The sequence below is a fragment of the Corylus avellana genome, chromosome 2 (assembly GCF_965113065.1).
Source record: "Corylus avellana chromosome 2, dhCorAvel1.hap1.2, whole genome shotgun sequence".
Taxonomy (NCBI): Eukaryota; Viridiplantae; Streptophyta; class Magnoliopsida; order Fagales; family Betulaceae; genus Corylus; species Corylus avellana.
The window spans coordinates 7,437,589-7,459,778 of record NC_142491.1 but is presented as its reverse complement, the minus strand read 5'-3'; the positions used below and the strand labels follow the sequence as shown (position 1 = coordinate 7,459,778).

The 22,190-nt window shown below is 33.5% G+C and overlaps 1 protein-coding gene across 1 annotated transcript; it reads left to right on the top strand.

The window, feature by feature from the left end:
• The first annotated feature begins 2,362 nt into the window (after positions 1-2,362).
• LOC132167868 (strigolactones hydrolase CXE15) lies at positions 2,363-4,536 on the top strand. The gene is made up of 2 exons (XM_059578906.2): positions 2,363-2,870; positions 3,869-4,536. The coding sequence occupies exons 1-2, from the start codon at positions 2,426-2,428 to the stop codon at positions 4,426-4,428; spliced, it is 1,005 nt and encodes a 334-aa protein (XP_059434889.2). The 5' UTR covers positions 2,363-2,425; the 3' UTR covers positions 4,429-4,536.
• The last annotated feature ends 17,654 nt before the right edge of the window (positions 4,537-22,190 follow it).

Here is a 22,190-nt window from a genome sequence, read left to right as displayed (position 1 = left end):
TATATATATATATATATATATATATAAGAGAAAGACAAATTACTATATATATACACTAGAATGGAACCAACAAATTAAAACATATAAGAGAAAGACAAATTACTATGAAAGTGAAGCAAGTAGAGCTAGATATTTTTCATTTCTTTATTTTCCTTTTGCTTGGAAATTTCTCTCTGTGTTTTTTTTTTTTTTTTTTGTCATAAAATAAACCTCAATCATGCAGCTACTTTCTAAGACTAGTAAGACTTCACTAGTTTGCACCTTCTAGTTACCTTCCATATATATATATATATATATATATATATGGAAGGTAAAGTGACTTGTCCAGATAAACAGTACTGACCGTCATGATCAGTGCCGAATTTTTATTTGACTTTTCTTGCCAGCAAACAAGAAGCCACTCACTTTCCATGGCTTGTTGCAAGGAGTCAGTGTACCCATCTCTATTTCAATTTTTTTTTGGTGAATAATTGCTTTCTTGAATTTTTTTGTTAACACAATCAATATGTCATAAATCAAGTGCAGCTGGGGTACTGTGACAATTTTCATATAAATTGGCGTTATAATTTATAATTAGTGAAATAATTAACTGATTTGTTAATCATACACTTTTAGTCATTTTGTCAATTATAAAGAAATTAGGAAAAACTTTACTAAAGACCCCAAAACTTCCACCCGTTTTGAAATACCCCCCTGAACTTCAAAATCTCTCAATTTAGTCCCCTGAACTTTCGATTGCTTTCAATTTGGACCCCTTCGTCAGATTTTAAACGTCACATGACGTTTATACCCCTGACTTTTGTATAAAATTCAAACTTCTAAAACGTTTTTTTATTTAAAAAAAAAAAAACAAAAATCAAGGATATTTTGGTCTTTTTTTTTGAATTTTTAACGGCTAAAATTAACGGAATGGTCCAAATTGAGAGCAATTGAAAGTTTAGGAGACTAAATTGAGAGATTTTGAAGTTCAGTGAGGGTATTTCAAAACGGGTAAAAGTTTGAGGGTCCTTAATAAAGTTTCCCTAAGAAATTATAGTAAAGACTGTAATATTCCAAATTTTTTTTCTTCGAAAAATCCAGTACTTTCTTGGAAATTTGCAAACCCTAATTGATGTGAATTTGTTAGCTAATCATGTCTCACCAACAACCACACCAAGGATATATATATACCCCACCACCACCATCTTTCATGGTCTATTGTTTGTCGTCAATGAATCAATATATTCTATACTTGACTGAGTCAGTGTATTCTATAATTGGCTTGAAAGAGATAAACATGGGTTTCATAATTGAAGTAGCTAGGGTGTCCCATTTTAAGGTGTTGAATTGACTGAGATTTTTCACTTTCTTCACATCTTCCATACAATTTGATGGAAATTCATGGTGGATCCACACCGGATGCAACTGACAAAGATGTACAAGATTCCCTTATTAATTCCCAAAAAATAAATAAAATAATAGTGATGATAATGTATCTATATTCAAGTGAAACTTCTAGTGAGATTTAAAAAAAAATGATAAAATTATTATTTAATTAGTTTCATATGTAACATTAGCACAATCACTTTTCAAAAAAAAAAAAAAAAACATTAGCACAATCAATGCCTTGTGGGCACGTAGGATGACTATTATTATAAGAGTCACCACTTAAAACACATCACATATAAAATAATTGTGATAAATAAATGTGAAGAGTAATATTACTTTTATTATAAAATCACACGCACCATCAAAGAAAAAAGAGTAATACTAATCTTTATATCTATTTATCACACTCATTTCACATCAATTAACATATATATATATTGAATTTGTGGGACTAACAGGTGGTCGTACACATTCAATTGTAGATTTGTCAATATCTTATGTAATACGTAGAGAAAAACAAAAGATGGGTAAAAAAAGAAAAGAAAAAATAAACATTTCTTCTTATTTTAAGTGGTTTTTCATGTCGGTCTATTTAAAAAACACAAAAAAAAAAAAAAAAAAAAAAACAGTTATGTAGCACGATATGTGAAATTGGTGTGAAGAGTAGTATAAACCCTAGACAAGTACTTGAATACCAACTTAAGTGTAATCAAGACAATGCTTTAAGGGCATAACCATCGACCCAAAAATTTTAAAACGTTGAATATTAGTTTGATTAAACCTTTAACCGTTAAAATTGTAATATTTTATTAGACTTTCGAATCAAACGCTCACATCAGCCCACTCTATTAAAAGCATAAATACCCAAGCCAATGACCATGAAATTTCCAACCAACCATATTTGTTTCAAAGCGTAAATGACCCTGAAATTTCCTCATTTCTCACATCTTTATGATCACTATATAAAGGGAGCATATGCTTTTACTCTCAAACCCAAGAAAAGCAAAGATATATAATATTATATATATATAAACATATAGCCTACTGTTTACTAACCATGGTCCGTGAGAGGAAGCTCGTTGATGAGGTGTCCGGTTGGCTGCGGGTCTATGACGACGGCTCAGTGGACCGGACGTGGACCGGACCGCCGGAGGTGAAATTCGTGGCCGAGCCAGTCCCTGCCCATGAAGAATTCGTCGACGGAGTAGCCGTAAAAGACATCGTCGTGAATAAAAAGTCCGGTCTCCGAGCTCGGATTTATCTACCGGAGAGAAAGCTTGACGAACACGACAAGTTTCCAATCCTTCTTCACTTCCATGGAGGTGGGTTTTGCATTAGCGAAGCTGACTGGTACATGTACTACCACATGTACACCCGCCTTGCACGTTCAGCCCGAGTGATTTGTGTCTCGGCGTTCTTACGCCGCGCCCCCGAGCACTGTCTCCCGGCCGCCGTCGACGACGGCTACTCCACACTCCTCTGGCTGCGCTCGTCGGCTCAAGGTGAGTTATGCTTTGTCAAATCACCCCTTATTATAAAACTTTAATAGAACTCCGCCAAGTTGGCTCAAGGAAGAGCACTCTTTAACAGCCGCATCAAAATTATTTTTTGTTATTTTGATAAGGTAATTTAGTAAAAATAGTTTAAATTATCATTTTAATCAAAATAAAATGGCGAGCGAACAACCCTCACTAAAATAGTGAGTACTATTTACTTACTAAATTAATAAAAAATAATATAAATTTTTTCTCTCATTCCCTATTTTTTGAAAAAGTTGAAAAAAAAATATATATAAAGAAATATTTAAATAAAATAGTAAAAGTTGATATTTAAAATAGTGAGGCTGCTAGAGGTGCTTTAAAAAGGCGGATAGTTAAAATAGAAAAAAATATACTTTTGATTATTTTAGTAAGTAAAATGTGGTGAGACTGCTAAGAATACTTTAAGCGTTTAATTTTGGTGGTATTATTGTCAATTTTAAGAGGGGGCGCTTTGCATCTATCAGGATCTACCCAATAAGACGCTGGGGTGAAACCACCGCTCGACGGTGATCTCAAAAAAATAACCCTTTAAAAATTAAATATTGCCTCCCTTCTCCCGAATTTGTATTTTTTGAAGTTTTGCCCTTCAAGTTAAAAATTTTAGTTTCATCCTGGGTACATATAGTGACTCTCTCTTGGAGGGGTCTCTAACTAATAGCTTAATCGATTGGAGATCACGCTTAATGAAACGAAGATCACTAGTTTGAATCCTTTATCTCCTTCTTAAGCGGACATGTCAAAATAAAAAAATAAAACGTTTAAACTGATGGAAAAATATGAATTTAATAATTTCATATGTAAGTTCAAATTTTCTTTTAATAAATAAAATTCAACATGTAAAATATTTAATTAAAATATAATATAAATAACAAATAAAATTGGAACTCAAAACTTTTATAATGTTATTAAATTAATAAAAATAATAAATTTAATTATTTAATTTATATTATTTATAACAGAATCGCAGGAGGCCTGGCTCAAAGAAAGTGGAGACTTTAACCGTGTTTTCCTCATTGGAGATAGCTCCGGAGCGAACCTCGTCCATGAAGTGGCTGCAAGAGCTGGAAAGATAGATTTGAACCCATTGAGACTCGCCGGAGGGATTCCAATCCACCCAGGATTCGTACGGTCGAAGAGGAGCAAGTCAGAGCTAGAGCAACCTCAATCACCATTCCTAACGCTAGACATGGTGGACAAGTTTCTCGGCTTTGCGTTGCCGGCGGGGTGCACCAAAGACCACCCAATAACCTGTCCGATGGGGTCTTTGGCCCCTCCATTGGAGGAGCTCAACCTGCCGCCATTGCTGCTCTGCGTAGCAGAGAATGACTTGGTGATAGACACAGAGATGGAGTATTACGAAGCCATGAAGAAGGCTAAAAAGGAAGTGGAGCTGTTGATTAGCCATGGAATGGGACATAGCTTCTATCTTAACAAAATTGCAGTGGATTTGGACCCAAATACGGCTGCCCAAACGGATAATCTCATTGCAGGGATCAAAGAATTCATCAAAAAGCACTAAATTTATGATCACTTGCATTTAATTATCAAGCAATTTTCTATTATGTTGTGTAGTTTTTTTGTGTGCTCAGTTTGTGTGCAGATAAAACCCAGTACTCTATTTTGCTTCTGCTTTGATTTTTGTTCACTGTGTTTAATTACATGTTTCTGTGCAATTGTTTGGTTAACGGGGTTATTCTGTGTTAAATCACCACTTACTCGAAAAAATTAAGCTGATAAAAAGAGCTTTAATATTCCTTCTCACTTGTGGAATCAAATTTCCTTTTTTTAGGTAAAACTTTACACGTGAGATGAATTAATGGAATCAACGGTTAAAGTTTTAACTTATAATACCGTGTTAAATCACCACTTGTGCATACTGCAACAAATTAAATATGTGGTTATGTTAAGAGTCTAACATCCAAAGTCTTAAACGCATTTTCATTCCGCGCTATCAAAATTTACTTTTTATTTTAGTTATAACGACGGTCATGTTTTAAAATCTTTTATTTTTCTTAACCGTCTTATTTTGCAAAATTTGTACTCCCCACCACTATCAATTCTTAAGTCATTCGAATATTTCTAGGCAACATAATGAAAAAAAAAAAAAAAAAAAAAGGAGAGGAAACAAAGTTGGATTTTTTTTTGGTTTTAGGGTCTATTTGGGATTGTAGTTTCAATCAGTGCAATTTAAAAAATTACGTTTTTTAAATCACTGCTTTTTAAAATCGCAAAGGCATTTGGTAAAACATGTTAAATTTTTTTTTTTTTTTTTTTATCAAATATTTGTATGCAAAATCATGATTTTGATTTAAATTCGCGCATTTTCAAATAAGTGCCCCTAACTTGTTTATAGAAATTGCAAATTTTTTTTCTAATTTAGATTAAGTGCTTTTTAAATTGCAATGCCAAATATCTTACGTTTTACGATATTTTTTTAAAATATAAATTATTCTTATGAAATCACAATCTTAAACGCACCCTTAATCATTTGGAAAGTGAAAACATTGTTCATGCTCCCTAATTTTTTCCTCATAATAGGGAGCCGAATACTAAAGGGGAAAATATATCAAAAGATCCTTCAGTACGCTAATTGAGTTGAGTGAACCTTTTTTTTTTTTTTTTTTTGTTTTTTTGTTTAACTCCAAGACAACTGCCATGAAAGTGGCTGATAGAGAGAGACACCCATCAACTGCACCTCTTATCAAGTGTCCCTTGAAAGTATCTGAGAGAGAGAATGCAACCAAACAGTCAAAAACAATAATGTTAATGATATGCAGCACCAGCAATCAAGTCTCCTTTCCTTTCTTTTGATCTGAGTTGTTTATTAATGTATTTATTTTAAAAATATAAAGTGGTTTTTTTTCTTAAAATGCATTTGTTTTAAATAACGTCATTGACGTGGCACTACAAAAAATTAAAAATATTTTTTTCTAACAAACGTTTTCTGACGTGTCAGACTCTCTGACACGTCAGAAAACGTTTCTGACGAGGCCTTGCTGACGTGTTTCACGCGTTAAAATTATGTGTGTCAGAAACGAAAAATTTCTGACGTGCCAGATTTAACACGTCAAAAATTTCTAACGTGTTATAAATGACACGTCAGAATTTTCTGATGTGTTAAATATGGCACGTTAGAAATTATTTTCTGACGTGTCATTTTCTGGCACGTCAGAAAATGCTGACGTGCCAAATTTGACACGTCAAAATTTTTTTTGACGTGTCACAAATTGACACGTCAGAAATTATGGTTAGTTTTTAAAATTTTTTTTTCTGCCCCCCCGCCATATATTTTTTTAATTTTTTTGGGACTATACCCAAATTTTGGATTACAATTAACCTGATATACAATTTATCCATCAATCATTGCAAATAATTCTAGCTATTTTTCCATCAATCTATACAAATAACATAAGTCATATCCATTAACATCAAGACACAAAAAATAACATATATACCAAGTGCGAATAACCAACCACAAATAACATAATATACACCAATTTAACTATCTCTGTTATCATCACAAAAAACTATCATAAATATAATTACATCAACAAAGTAACTTTTATACAAGTTTGAATGGCGAACCAGACGTTCAATGCTGATTATTGACATTCATAGCATCCTCTCCATGATGTCCATCACCTGCAAATGATAAAAACAAACAATCACCAAATATTCACTATGTCAAGTAAAAGAAAAAAATGTCTGAATATTCACCCAACTCAGTTGTTGAGTCTAACACAGTAAATGATATAACAAATATGGGTAAAACGATGATGAAGTTAATTAGCAAAAAATGCATATAAAAAAAAAAAAAAAAAATTATTCCACAGAGCAATCAATGCTTTTGTTAAATTTATAGACATTAGTAGATGCGCATCATTTTTGCCATGGCAATTATGTGAGATATTAACATTTTAATTTGTTGAGGATATTAAGACATAGGACTTTACATATATTCAAATCATATTATATTAACTACTTAAAATTATGATATTCATCTAGTAAATACTTGATCGTTTCATACTCTCACACAATTACATACACTAGATTGTTAATATTCTACAACGACCATAGTGGTCCATCAATCTCATAATACCAATAAACACTTCAAATGCAAAGCTCGTACCCACATCCACCATCAAACCAACCATGATATATAAACCAAATTCAACAGGATTTACATCATTAATTAAGAGAATGACTACAACATATCCAAACTCTAAATTTAGAAGTTCACATATATATATAGGTTTTAGAGGTTCACATATGTATAGGTAAAGTTCTAAAAACACATCGACCATTAAAAAATGTCATTACTAGCTCCACTATCGATCGACGATGGCACCACTGCAATGGGTGGGGAATCTCTGTCTGGTGCAGAGTTGAACCGCATCATTTCCTCGATCTGGCGCAAACGGGCGTCAAACGTTGCCTGACGTGCATTGTTCGCGGCCACCAATGCATCTATCTCTTCCTTCTGCTTCGCCCTCTCTGCCTCAAGAGCTCTGTCAAGCGTTTCTTGTGATATCATGGAGTGCCAGGTGTTTTCTGACCGTGCTTGTAACGGTGTATAGTATGAGCGTATGGACCCCCGCACAGGTAGAATATTCGATCCAGCCTGCTGAACCCTACCGGCGTACTCAGGCTTATTTCCAAGCGCCTGTGCATACGCGTCGTTTGGCGCCCACTTGACCGTTCCCTCTGTGATGCTAGACAACGCTGCAGGGTCGGTGAGTATCAGGTCCCTCATCATTTCCTGTATGTTACATTAATTATTGGGTCAGTGGGTCATACAACTGTTAATTGCAAATAATTTATCAAATATATAAACAAAACAACATATGAAATGTCAATAGCATACACATCTCTCCTTCACTATATCGTTCGGATATGTACCGTCCGTCTTCGTGTGCGTGCTGATGTAACTCTGTGCACGAGTAGGATAAGTGCCCAGACGTATGGCCTGCCGAAAAAATAGGACATACAGATATTTTTAAATATATCAAATGATTTGTTGTTTACATGGTAAATTACACACTTACCTCCTCATGTGTCGCCCTGGCATAGCTTTTCGATCCGGTGCAATTGGGCGTATTATTTAATGCTTGCAAGCTCTTCATTTTTGCCGCATAGTCCTACACAATTACCATTATTGATATGTTAATAATCTAAGAAAATTTGGTTTTAGTACTCTTTATTCGTGACACTACACAATAAAGAGGCAATTTGGTTTTACATGACATATATATGTTAATAAAACTAATTAATGACACTACACAAAATGAAGAATTTAACTCATGACCTACCTTATTCTCCCGACTACACCATCTCTCTAATAAGTTCTCCACGTCTTTGGCATTGTACTCGGAGAGTGTTTGTTCCCCCACTCTTGCCCGTACAGTATCCGGAGTATCTTTCTCCGTAATGCGATAAACTTTTTTAAGCTCGTGCCTCCAAGTCCACAGCTTTGATCCCATATCCCCGAATGCTTCATTCTTTATGGCTTACAAATTGAATTCGGGCGGGACGAAAAAGTATGCCTACACATGTTCAAACTTGTTAAATTAAAAAAACCTATAATATATGTGTGCAACTTAGAGCGTATTCATTCATATATACATTATGAGTGTTTTACATAATATGCAACACATACCATCAAGGCGTCCCAAATATCCTCCTTGGTACATTGCAGTACCTTCGTCCAATTGTCCGGTATTCGGACATAATTTTCGCTCCTTATTACGTCTCCAGCCATCCGTTTAAACCTCATGGAGCTAAAGCTGACGGGCTGGCATGCTGCATTGTACTCCAGTATGATTTGTTTGCCAGCGGGGACTCCCGGCAACCTGTGCGAGTCAAGGATGGTAAACACCTCAATAATGGTGTTTCCATCTGAATCGGTTCCTAACAGATTAAAAAATTACCGATGTAAGTTATGTCGAATTCAATACTAATTACAACTAAATTAAGTCATATATACACGACATTCGAACATATACACTTACTTATAGTCCGGACCTGTCGAGGGCGTAACTGGTCGTCGGGAGCAAGGCCGGTGGGCTGCGGGTCAGCCGTGTCCTATGTCCCACCAATCATGTCTTCATTGGCCTGTGTCTCACTGTCGTCGGGACCTGCGTTGTATGATTTTTAGAATATTTAGAATTTTATGAAGTTGTAGTTGTAGTTAAATAATATAATTGATATCGCATCAATATAGTTAGAAACTACAAAAAAACTTGCAATCTTTCCAAAAAACTTTCGGCCGTACCTACGTTATGGTGGCTGTATTGCTGCTCCACATGTCCCTGAGTATTCTGTCCAAACTGGCTGGCTAGCAGATACCCCATCTGGGTCATGTCTGTCCGACCGTATGGATTATAGAGAGGGATCTCCACTTCCATATCACTTGGAAGTACCGGTCGATATCCGTCCTGCATGCCCAGAATCTGAGTAACATCTTGTTACTCGCTATCATCAAGGTGGTCTGAGGGAGACTCATGCGACATAGACTGTCGCACTACAGACGAGCCCTTACATGATCTTATCTTCCTCTTATGACTCATAGTAACCTGCGAAAAATACCACAAACTCAATTAATCACGTATACAATGTTTAAAATATTCACTACCTTATGTATGCATGACTCACATGTATGAAATAAGATATATACCAGATTTTACCCAATTAAACAACTATATTAAGTGCATTGATGTGCATATAGTGAACAACTACCAATCTAAACATATATATATGTATATATATTCAACTTTTATTCAATCACATACGCTTCGATTGGATTTAAGTCGGGTATGACGTATTGGATATGATCCTGCAGATCGTGATCACAATTTCTGGTCAATATGAGGGGCTCACATTCGTGGTAATTGGCACATGAATCCTGATGCCCTTCACCCTGACCAACGTCGTATATATTTTTTGGTTTGGTCCTTACTGCACAAACCCAATCCGGGTATCTGTCATCTTCTACGTAAAATACTTGATCAACTTGTGAAGTTAGCACATACAGTTCATTAGTAACCAGTTCTCCCGTGTGAACAAGGTTTTTGAAGTTCACAACTATTATGCCATACTCATTCACCTTGTACCCCTTGTCCCTCGTGGTGTCCGCCCAATCCGACCTGAACATAACGTACTTAATCCTGTCGTAGTACTCAATCTCAAGTACTTCCATTAACTTCTCGTAGTATGTTTCGCCATCAACAGTCGGCACACACACCTCGCTATTCTGAGTCCTCTTTCCGGCATCAGATGCAATAGTGCGAAACAACTTGCCGTTAACCACATATCTATTGTATCTGACTGCTGACTCCCTCGGCCCTCTACAATACATTATCAATTTGTCACCAAGTTCCTTCCTAGATCGATCGACCTGTGAATATATACAATACAATGTAAACACAAGGTTAAAGAGTGTTTCAGTTGATTTGAAAAATAGAATACATGCAAATATAATCCGACAATTTCTTTTGTTAAGATCACATCATTCTTACGTAGTCATGGTACCACTCGCAGAACAGCTCATAATGTTGGGTTTCCAATTGATTTTCTGTTGTTCGCCCCCTAAGTGTATCCTTGTGCATCCTACAATTTGAAATTATGTTAATTATAATTCAATACGGGAAATGTTACAAGTTCATTGAACATATAATATGCCAATGAAGGACCTCGACTTACGTCCACAATTGAAGGAAGTCGTCCGAGTTGAACATAATATACCGGTGAATCTGTGTCATTGTGATTCGGTCGAGCCGGACTCGTGTTCCATGTCCCTTTGGACCATCCGGATTTCTTTGTATCCTATTGTGAAATGTTGGTGTATTATCTAAATATCTTGAACAGAACGTCACCAGCTCAGTAGCTATATAGCCCTCCGCAATGCAGCCCTCAAGAGAGATTTGAACACTCCAAGGCTCTTAAATATGAACGAATACAATCAATCAGTTCAGTTAGTACTTGGCTTGTATTAGAGTTAAACCATAAAATCTGAAATATCCGTAAACTAATTTTACCTCTCTGCCGGATACATCCACCTATATTGTACTGGTTCACCGAGTCGGCATTCACCGATAAGATGCACGACCACATGAACCAAGCTAGTAAAAAAGCTGGAGGGAAAAACCTGTTCTATCTTGCACAACATGATACAGACGTCATCCTGTAATCAGTCAATATCCTCTTGTGTCAATGTTGTTGAACATAGGCTCCTGAAGAATGCAGACCTCTCAACAAGAGGTCTAACCACGTTGCTTGGAAGCGATCCACGCAATGCCATAGGTAGAAGCTGCTGCATCAGTACGTGACTGTCATGACTCTTTAACCCCGATATCGTACAGTCCTTAAGTCGTATACAACGGAAAATGTTCGAGGCATATCCGTCGGGCACCATTACATTTCGTAACACTTTTAAAAAATGTGTCTTATCATCCTTGGACATCGTGTGGATAACTTGCTGCATATAGGTCTTACCATCCTTGCCAATGTAGGGATAAAGTGTACGTCTCAAACCCATTTCTTGCAAATCTAAGCAGGCGGCAAGGTTGTCTTTCGTTTTCCCTGGAATGTCCAATATTGTACCAAGTATGTTGTCCATCACGTTTTTCTTTATGTGCATAACATCAAGATTGTGCCGCAATAAATTATCTTTCCAATACGGCAACCTAAAGAAAATAATTTTCTTCTTCCACACTACATTAGAGGTATTCGTCTTCAGCTTCTTTCCTTTCTCTTTCTCAGCCTCCCTTGCCTGACCGGCGTTCTCATCCCCAAACACCATCCCTTCTAATTGGCTCATGATTTCGTCTTCACTTGGCACATCAGGGGCACATTCTAGTTCTACGTTGTCGTCAAATGTTTTTTTGTTCCTCCTCCACGGATGATCCATGGGCAAGTATCGCATGTGCCTCATATAACACCATTTATGACAATGTTTTAACCATTTAGACCTTGTCGAGTTTATACAGCAAGGACATGCGTTCTCACCCCTAGTAGACCATCCAGACAAATCTGCATATGCTGGAAAGTCATTAATTGTCCATATCACCTGCGCTCGTAGGACAAAATTATTTTTCTTTAAGACGTTATATGTGCAAACCCTTACATTTCATAGTTCTTGTAACTTTTCAATTAAGGGTTGAAGGTAGACATCTATATCCATTCCAGATGAACTTAGGCCCGGTATAATCAATGATAGTATGAAAGACGTCTATTTCATGCACATCTAAGGAGGCAAGTTATAAGGCACAAGCATTACAGGTCAAGTGCTGTGAGATATGCTCATGTTTCCAAATGGATTAAATCCATCCGAGGTTAGTCCGAGCCTTACGTTCCAGCTGTCCGCTGAAAACTTCGGATGCAAATTGTCGAATGACTTCCATGCTTCGCCGTCGGCTGGATGCCTCAATACGCTGTCCTTAGTGCGGCCTTCTGCATGCCACCTCATAAAGCATGCAGTATGCTCTGACATAAACAACCTCTGTAGTCGTGGTACGAGTGGAAACCATTGCAACACCTTCACTTGACGTTTCTTGCCCGACGATATAGGTTGACCATCCTCATCTAAATTGATTGCATCCATTCATTTATATTTTTCGCATACGATACATGAATCCAACTCCTTAGTGCCCTTCCAGAATAACATACAGTCATTACAACACGCCGGTATCTTCTCATACCCAAGTCCCATGTATCGTAAAAACTTTTTCGCCTCATATGTATTAACCGGCAGATTTTCATCACTCTCAGGCAGCAACTGATTGATGAACTCTGGCAATGCCGAGAAGATCGCGTTACTAAGTCCACCAACACACTTCAGGTTCTACAAGTGTACAGTCGCACTTAGTTTGGTATGTTTTGTTCCGGTATGAAGTGGTTTCTCCGCCTTTTTCATAAGGTCGTCATACTTTACTGCATCACCTTCAGCGGCTTGTTCGTTCACAATTTCTTCACCCCCTTGCACCACGACCTGAGGCTCACAATTGTCTTCCCTGACCACTTCGTGCATGCCGAATAAGTCATGCAACATTGCGTGCATGTCTCCACCCTGATTTGCGCTTGCAGCCGCATCTAACGCCGTGCAATTCGAAGTAGACCTTGTATTAGGACCCTGTACATGCTTCTCACCGTGATAGTACCATAGTGTGTATTCCGGCATCATTCATTTTCCCCCTATCAAGTGGTCGAATACGAAATTTGGCGGGTGGAGCCGGTAATTTTGACAAATCTTGGAAGGGCAATTGATTTTTCCATCAGGGGTTCTACAGTTACTAACTGCAAACTCCACGAACAGTCTACACCCGTCTCTGTATTCCCTCGTACCCCTAGACTTTGTCATCCAACTCTTGTCCATTTTTCGCTACGTACATAAATTAGGAATAAATATATAAGACTTAAAAAAATATATACCTAATTTCAAGCACATGCATATATATAAACCTAAATATTTCAACCACATAAAAAATATAAACCTATACATTCCCATATAGGTTTAAATTTTTTATGTCCAAATATAATGCATATTCATATATATATATATATATATATATATATATATATATATATATATATGGGGACCCTAAAATAAAACAATAACTAGGTTAGTTATTTAATTAATATTCATGGATATGAATTTGTTATATAAGGGGATAGTACCAAAATGTGTATTCATTTGGAGTATCTCTAAGTTTGACAATGTTTGCACTTTTACCAACTTTTTTTCCCGTTAAATCCATGAAATTCGAATCGAATCCTCGCTACCATGAGAATGTATAACTTACAAATTAATAAGAGATTTAATGTATGTTTATGATGTTGGAATATTAATTATTCCTTTCAATATTAAGTTTAGGGTTAAATTTAAGTATTAATTAAACAAAGTTTGAAATTAAATCTCTATAATTATCACCACGTACTACACGTACTTAGAAGGTCAAATGATTAAAATTGAAATAATGTTGTGTAAATTCTTTACTAATTAATAAGCCAACATTTTTCAGCTAAACAAAAAATAAAAATAAATAAAAATAAAACAATAAGCCACATTTAAAAAACTATTATATTCTGAAACAAAAACCTAGCTACCATGAGAAACATCATCTTGCATGCATGTGCATATACAACGAACGTACAAATAATAGATATAAAAAAAATAAAACAAAAACCTCCATCAATTACATGCTTACAAATACTCAATCCAGTGTATTAATGAAACATCATGACAAAATAAAACATAAATTTGATAAAACAACACAATATATATATATACCTGCAGGAGAGATGGAGTAGACTGATGGAGAAGTTTCGGCCGGAGAACCGCCGGAGACGGCAACGGCGAAGTGATGGAGCTGGCCGCCGGAGATGGGGAGTGAGCTCTCTAGCTCTCAAGCTAGAGTGCTAGCTGAGAGATAGAGCTGGGAGAGAGAGCTGAGAGAGAGAGAGCGCGCGCGGGAGATGAGGGAGCTGAGGGGCGCCGGAGGAGAGAAGAAAAGAAAGAAAAAATGGGGGAGGGAAGAGTACTGTCCGGAGGAAAGAAGAAAAGAAAGAAAAAATGGAGGAGGGAAGAGTGGTGGCCTGGCGGGAGAGAAGGAAGAGTAATTAATTAGGGAGAGAGGGAGAAAACCAAAAAACAAAGAAAGAAGGCGTGGGCGATGGGACGGCCAGCAGGCGCTGGCCTTCCCAAGGCCACATGCCTGACGTGCCAAGCTGGCACGTTAGGAAATTCTGACGTACCAAACATGGTACGTCAAGATTTCTTAAAATGTCTGAATTATATTTTTTTTGGGCAAATTCTTTTATTTAATTAATAAGGTGATGGTAAAAATTAAATTGAATAGACTAAATAAGATTACTGAAAATATGAATTCACTCAATAATTAAGATGTGGTTAAGCCCTTATTCAAACCAAAAAAAAAGAAAAAAGATGTGGTTAATTAACCAACCTTTTTAATTTGAGGAGTTCACTAATAAAGAATGCTATGACAGTCTACTAATTAAATTAATACCATTGTTGTAAAATTAAAGAGTGTTCATCAATGCACTATATATAACTTCTACTATAAACTCTTTCCAAACTTGACATAGTAGACAACAGTTCATGAAATGATTAAGCAATTTCAATTTTCACCAGTCACGTAATTAAGTTTAAGAGTAGTTTAATCATCTTACCAAATTATGGCTGCCACTTCGAGTTAAGTAACTTATAGCAAAGTTGTAATATTCTAAGTATTTTTCAAAAATCAAAGAAGAAAAAAAAAAGGTTTGTAAATTATTAGTATTTACAAAAGATTTTGTGTTTTCATCCTTCAAGTTGCAATATCTCAAAGTGGATGGGTCTTCGATCTTATGCATCTTTCGATCCTCCTATATATATATAAATCAATAAGAATTTGTTCTTTGTTATACCATATTTCAATTCAACTTATTTTGATAAATAAGATGATGTGGCAATGAAAATTAACATTTGGATCAGCAAGGGCTTGTAAAATTAAAATTAAATCAAGCATTATCATGTTATCCGAGTTGTATGACAGTCGTATAATATATAGTATACTAAATATTGGTCCATTTGAGTTTCCCATTTTAAAATGTCATTTTTTACAAAAATAGTTAAACGACATGTTTATATATAAAATATGTTTTGGAATGATTGGTTTTTGTAATTTAATCAAATATATATATATATATATATATATATATATATATATATATATATGACAGAGTTTTTATTCAAATTGGATTAAAGCAAATTTTTCAAATCAAAGCTATAAAAATGACATGTGATGTGTACGTTAAACCTAAATTAAGGATATATAACATTATCCTCGTTCATTTGCAATCTCCTTAAAATAATAAAATTAAGTAACATTAGGCATATTGAAGTGTATATATATATATATATATATATATATATATATATATATATAAAATAAACATTGTATAAACAAAATAATAATAATAATAAAAGGAATTTCTGACGTGCCATTTTTGGCACGTCAGGAATTTCTTTTATATTTTTTATATTTTATGTTTTTAGAAAATTCAAATTAATAAGCAAGGTGATCGACGGTGAAAATTGAATTGAATAGAGTAAATAATTTAATGTGAACGAAAAAATGCATCCACTCAATAAGTACGATGTGGTTAAATTAAACCACACTAATGATCACTAAATTGATAATAATTTAGTAACGTGCATGCGGTTCAAACCTAAAGGATATGTAACATTTTCCTCGTTCATTTAGAATCTGATTAAAATAATTAAATTAACATTATTCATATTGAAGTTTTGACATATATATATATATAGGAAAAATATATCAAGTTGTCATCGTTTCCGTATTATATATAACTGTTTGTTGTACACTAAAACAGCTTTGTAAAATAGTCCGATTGATTGACAAGATCGAAATGAAGATGATCAAAACAAGGAAGAAAGAATTCATGAATTAAGAAGAAAACCTATTTAGATGCAACGGCAAGTTCATTTCAAGTTTGTATGTTTTATCTCCAATTAAATAGTGTTTTTCCGTGAAAAAAAAAAAAGTCATAGAGATAATTAGATTTTAATTTCTATCCTAAGCGAATGAAGAATAATAAATCAAAGCCAAGAGTAGCATTAATAGTTTTATTTAATAAAGATCTGGAAAGATTTTGAGTCTCATTTTCATTTAAAATCCTTCCTAATAAAAAACAAAAGTTTGATGAAATATATAAAATATATTATAAACATGATATTAAACCAAAAAAAAAAAAAATTAAGAAAGTCTGACGTGCCATATTTGGCACGTCAGAAAGTATTGACGTGTCAAAGAGACACGTCAGAAACTTCTGATGTGTCACTTTGACATGTCAGAAGGTTCTGACGTATCAAAGTGACACGTTAGAAATTTTTGACATGTCAAACTTTGACAAGTCAATAAATTATTAATTTTAAAGTTATTTAAATAAATTGTTTAAAAATTAAATTGAATTAAATTTGCTAACGTGTCAAAAATTGACACGTCATTAAATACTGACGTGTCAGCTTTAACACGTCAGTAAATCTTGACGTGTTACTTTTGACATGTCAGTAAAAAATTTGTTGACGTGCCAATTTTAGCACGACAACATTTACTGATGTGGCAAAAAATAAACACTGTTTGCCACGTCAGAAAATGACCGGTTTTTTGTAGTGTGGATTAATGTGATATAAAGTTTTAAAGTTTTTATATTTAAAGTGAGAAAAAAAAATTATAAAGGACAAAATGATTTGCCATATGGGCCTATCAACTTCTTGTTGATGTGATATCACACAAAAAATTTCAAACGTCTACTAAAGGACTTGAAGACTTTGAACGGGGATTCACTCCCCCTCCCTGTTCAAAGATTAGGGAGGAAGCCAATTGCAATGAAATTCATAGCAATTATTTGTTGGAATTGATAAGAAGTTAGGGAGATGAGTGAAAGGCATTGTATGAACGCATCTGTCTAAAATAAGATTTTCAATTGTGTGGGATTTCGTAAAAAAGGACTTGAATTCACAAGTGTTAGAAGCTATTTAAAGTACTTTTTTTTATAAAAAAAAAAAAAAAAAAATTGATAAAATGATGGCTTAAATTTACTTTACTCTCTGAAATTTAATGTGTTTTACAATTCAAACCCTAATATTTAAAATTTGGCAATGTACCCTATTAATATTTAAAAAAAATTCAATTCAGACCTTACGTTACTAATTTCTGTCAAATTGAACGAAAATTTATGAAATTATGTAATTACCCTCAATGTTTTTTTTTTTTTTTTTTTAATTTCCGTCCAATTAGACGGAAATTAGTAACAGGAGGGTAAAGTGATATTACCCCTCTTTTTAAAACATTGCCAATTTTTAAATATTGAGATTCGAATTAAAAACTCCTGAAACTCTATGGGGGTAAAGTGAGTTTAACCCTAAAATGAAAGTGGAATGCTAGCAACTGCAATGGCTTATTGGATTAGATCTTATTTTAAGATTAATTTCAATTAATTTTATTATTGGTGTTTTAAGATTAGGTTTTATTGTAAGTTTGATATTACTTATCTCACCAATTTTTAAGTCTATGTAAATATTGCTTAGTATTAATCAAAATCATCAGAAAAGTATATTTTCAAATGTGAATTTGAAAGAGGCCTAGGTTACTTCTAATAACTTATCCAAACTATCTCGTTATGAATCAATTTTGTAACAAATGATGTCTTCAAAACACAATATTTTTTAGATTTTTGTTGTAAATTTCCACTTGCAAAGCTTTCATAGACAACAGTGAGTAATTGTATACTCCACCATTTTCCCCATTTCATTCTCCAAAAATCAATGTGACATGGTCTCCCAACCAAAAAGCATATGTAAGTAAGGAAAATGATAGTCCCAACGGATTTGCCCAACTTAAGTCAAACTTTTGCCTTATTTTTTTATTTAAAAAATAAATAAATAGCAAATGAAAAAAATGTTTGAAGCAATAATATCTATTTTTTATCCTTCTTTTATTTGGTATTCTTGAAAAAATGAAAATGATATATTTTTTTTTATAAAAATTGTCATTTTTTTTTTTATAAAAAAAATGACATTTTTATGAAGCAAAATATCATTTTGTATTTTTTTTTTAAATACCAAATAAAAGAATGACCAAAAATAGATATTATTTCTTCACACATTTTTTTCATTTGCTATTTAGTTTTTTTTTTTTAATAAAATAAAAGGCAAAAGTTAGACTCAAGTTTGACAAATAAGTTAATATCTATCATCCCTCTTTAAGTAATTTTATTTTTATGCGAAAAATGCTATGAAAGATTAGGGTACATCAACTTTTAGAAAATGAAAATAAGATAAAAGAATTTAGTATAGAATTTCTCGCCAATTATAAAGAATTTTCTTTCTCTTTTTCGGACAAGGATGGAGCTAGCCCTAGTATGACCCAGTTGAGTTCTCAAGAGATGGCTTAATTGGCTGGGATTAAACCTAATGAAGCGGCTGTCATTAGTTCGAATCTCCTTCCTCACTGCAGACATGTCAAAAAAAAAAAAGTATGACCCAGTTAAACTCTCTCTTTCCTTTTTTATTTCTTAAAAAAAATAAAAAAATAAAAAAAAAAACTTATTTGTTCACATTATCAAACAACTTTTTCTGTTGTTTCTCACAAAATATCTCAAAAAGAAAAACAAAATTACTTTTATATCACATCAATAAATTTTTATTACTATTTAAACAAAACAAAAATAATAATAGCTTTCCCAAACCCATCCAGGCACCCACCATCAACTTTTTACTGATTTACGTGAATGCCAACACTTTAGCTTGATGTGTAAGTTTTGTCCGGAGGACCGAAAGTGAATTTATAAAAGTTGAAGGAGATGAAAGAAATAATGAAAAAAGATGCACCCCTTCCTTTTATCATGTATTGCTTTTAAGAAAATGTCATGCACTAGTCAACCACTCTAATCTTTCCAATTTTTTTTTTTTTTTTTTTATATTATATAAGGGTACTTTTATCATTTTGCTAGTATTGACGGAGTACATTGTCATTGTTTTAGTAGTAATTTGTCGTAATTGATAGTTTGAGGAATAGATTGTCATTGGGGTGGTAGTTTGAGGGGATTAAGTGGACTTTACAAAAAAAAAACTAGCTTAAAGCATTCCGTCAAGCTAATCTTCATATTTAACATTTTTCTAAATTTTTAATAAAATCCACAAAAAATATCATTTATGAAACTCTTTATCCAAAGTTAAATTTAACATTTATTTTAACTAATTTCCAAATAGAAAGACACAAAAAAGCAAAAATCATTTATTTTTTAATATTATTTTGGTTGTTAGGGTGGCATATTATTAAATCTCTCACATGAAATCAAAGCGAGGGAGTTTCATAGCAATTACATTTATTAATAAAAAATAATATTCAGTTAAAATAGATAAATATTTAGAGAGTTTGATATTTGGTATTTTTAAAAAGTGACTAATTATATTAAAATGGAATATTTTCAAAGTTAAATTTAGAAAAGAAAAAAAATCAAATATGGGGCATGCATAAAAGACATCATTATATATTGGCATATTATTTAATGATGTTTTTCATGCATGCCCCAACATCACGCCTTCCGCCCGATGCTCGCATATGTATTCATAATATAGTACTTGTTGAACAAGAATTTTTGGATATATGATAAATTTTTTCTGTACCAAAATGTTTTTTTTTTCTTTTTTTTTTTTGAGAAATACCAAAATGTTTGTTGAGAATGAACTAGCAACTAGGTGTGAAAGTGACTATTATATGCTTTGTCAATTAAAATAATGTCCAAACTTTAATAAGATTGTTTATAGTATGCAAGTCAAGGTCAATTAAAAATCAATTTAATTACTACTTGTTGGTTAGATGTGTGTAAACACACGATTTGGAAATATCCGAGCATTTTCATATGTTTAGCTTTAAGGGTCACTCTCATGTGCTTGAAGGGCATGTGTTTCTCTTGGGTTACTTTTCTAGTTGTCTTACAATTGATTAAAAAAGACAAGACAAGAAAGAAAAGAAAAGAGGGATCGAAATAAAACGATGGTAAAGTAGGAGAAGTAAGGAAAGTGACATGGAAAAAGAGCACTCATAAAGACAAATCGGGAAACCCCAAATTATAGAGAGAATGATATATATATATATATATATATATAATAATTCACATTTATAAAAATGAATGTCATGTAAACTGTCACGTGACAACAATGGCAGAGTCAGACAATTCATATTGAGAGTGCCATTAAAATTTTTTTGAGGATGTCGAGTGATAACTTGCCTAAGTAGGAGAATTTTTTTTTTTTTTTTTGGGACTTGGGTAGGAAAACAGAAAAAAAAAATTATAAAAAAATAAAAGCTCAGCACCCCCGAAGCCTCAAGTGGCTCCGCCATTGCGTGACAATTCACATTTTAGTGCTTGATGTGGAATGTGTCATGTAAAGTATTATGTAACAGTCCATATTTTAATGAACCGACATTATAAGTGAGACATGAACTATATATATATAATTTATGTATAAATTCATGTGATAATTCACATTTTATAAAAATGAACGTCATATGACAATTCACATTTTAGTAGTTGGTCTGAAACGTGTCATGTAAACTATTCCGTAACAGTTTAAATTTTAATGAACACATTATAAGTGCGACATCAACTACAACAGTAATTTATAAAAAAGTTTATAATAAAAATTAGAATATGTTTGCATTGATACTGGCAATAACATGTACATAGGCCGAAACATAAGGTTAAAGGTAGACGCATGTAGCCCAATATGCTACTGGTCCATCCATGCGTGTATTATGGATCTTGGATTGTTTACGTATGATTACTTGCATGGGCTGAAAAATTGGTCCAAGGAAAATGCATCGAGCCCAAATTAATGAGATAGAGCCTCAAGCTAGTCTTAGCAATATAGGGCTGGTTAGTCCATTTACGTGGTGTAGAGTTAGAGAAATGTTACACGCATTTTTGCTCCTACACTTTTAAGTTCGTATTATTTGATGTGATAGTAAAAATTATCATTGAATTTTGGACAAATCAATGTCAAATTTTTTATCCAATGATAATTTTCATTGTTACGTCAGAGAATGTATTTATGAGTATAATAGCATTTCTCGGCAGATCTTGCATTGGAGTAATGCTAAAACCTATGCCCCATCTCATCCTTAATTTATTGGACTAATCTTTGGATTGTTCTTTGTTATATATATATATATATTCAATGACGGATGGGTACTACCATGTCACCAATGTGGGGTGAGATGAGGATATGGTTTTTACTGTTCTCCTTGCATTGTTACTTCCCTCAAAGTATCATTTAATTTGTAATGTTCTCTCTGGTCTTTTATTTATTTATACTTTATTATTATTATTATTATTTTGGAAAATACCCAAAAATGCATATGCAACATGTTCCTTTTCTCTTTCTTAAACCAAGGGAAAGTTATACTGCTACCCAAAATTTAGAGAAGACTTTAGCTTCCCTTATCTTATATATATATATATATATTTCTCTTTCCTCTTTCTTTTTCTAGAATTGAATTGAGATAATATTGGAATAACTATTCAATTAGGAAAAATGAATAGTATTTCTCAAGAATGTTGAATAAAATAGCCTTAAAGTTAGAATATATGATAACCGACAATAATAGAATTCTTATAATACGCCCTAACACTTGGAAGTTGGGTTAAAAAAAAAAAAAACATAATTTCAATAAAATTAAAACATCACATGCATTCCTA

What these genes read in the sequence shown, in the direction of transcription:
- LOC132167868 (XM_059578906.2), top strand. Translation starts at nt 2,426, where the DNA reads ATGGTCCGTGAGAGGAAGCTCGTTGATGAGGTGTCCGGTTGGCTGCGG. An exon ending in GCTGCGCTCGTCGGCTCAAG is followed by an intron (nt 2,871 to 3,868) that starts GTGAGTTATGCT and finishes TATTTATAACAG; the next exon opens with AATCGCAGGAGGCCTGGCTC.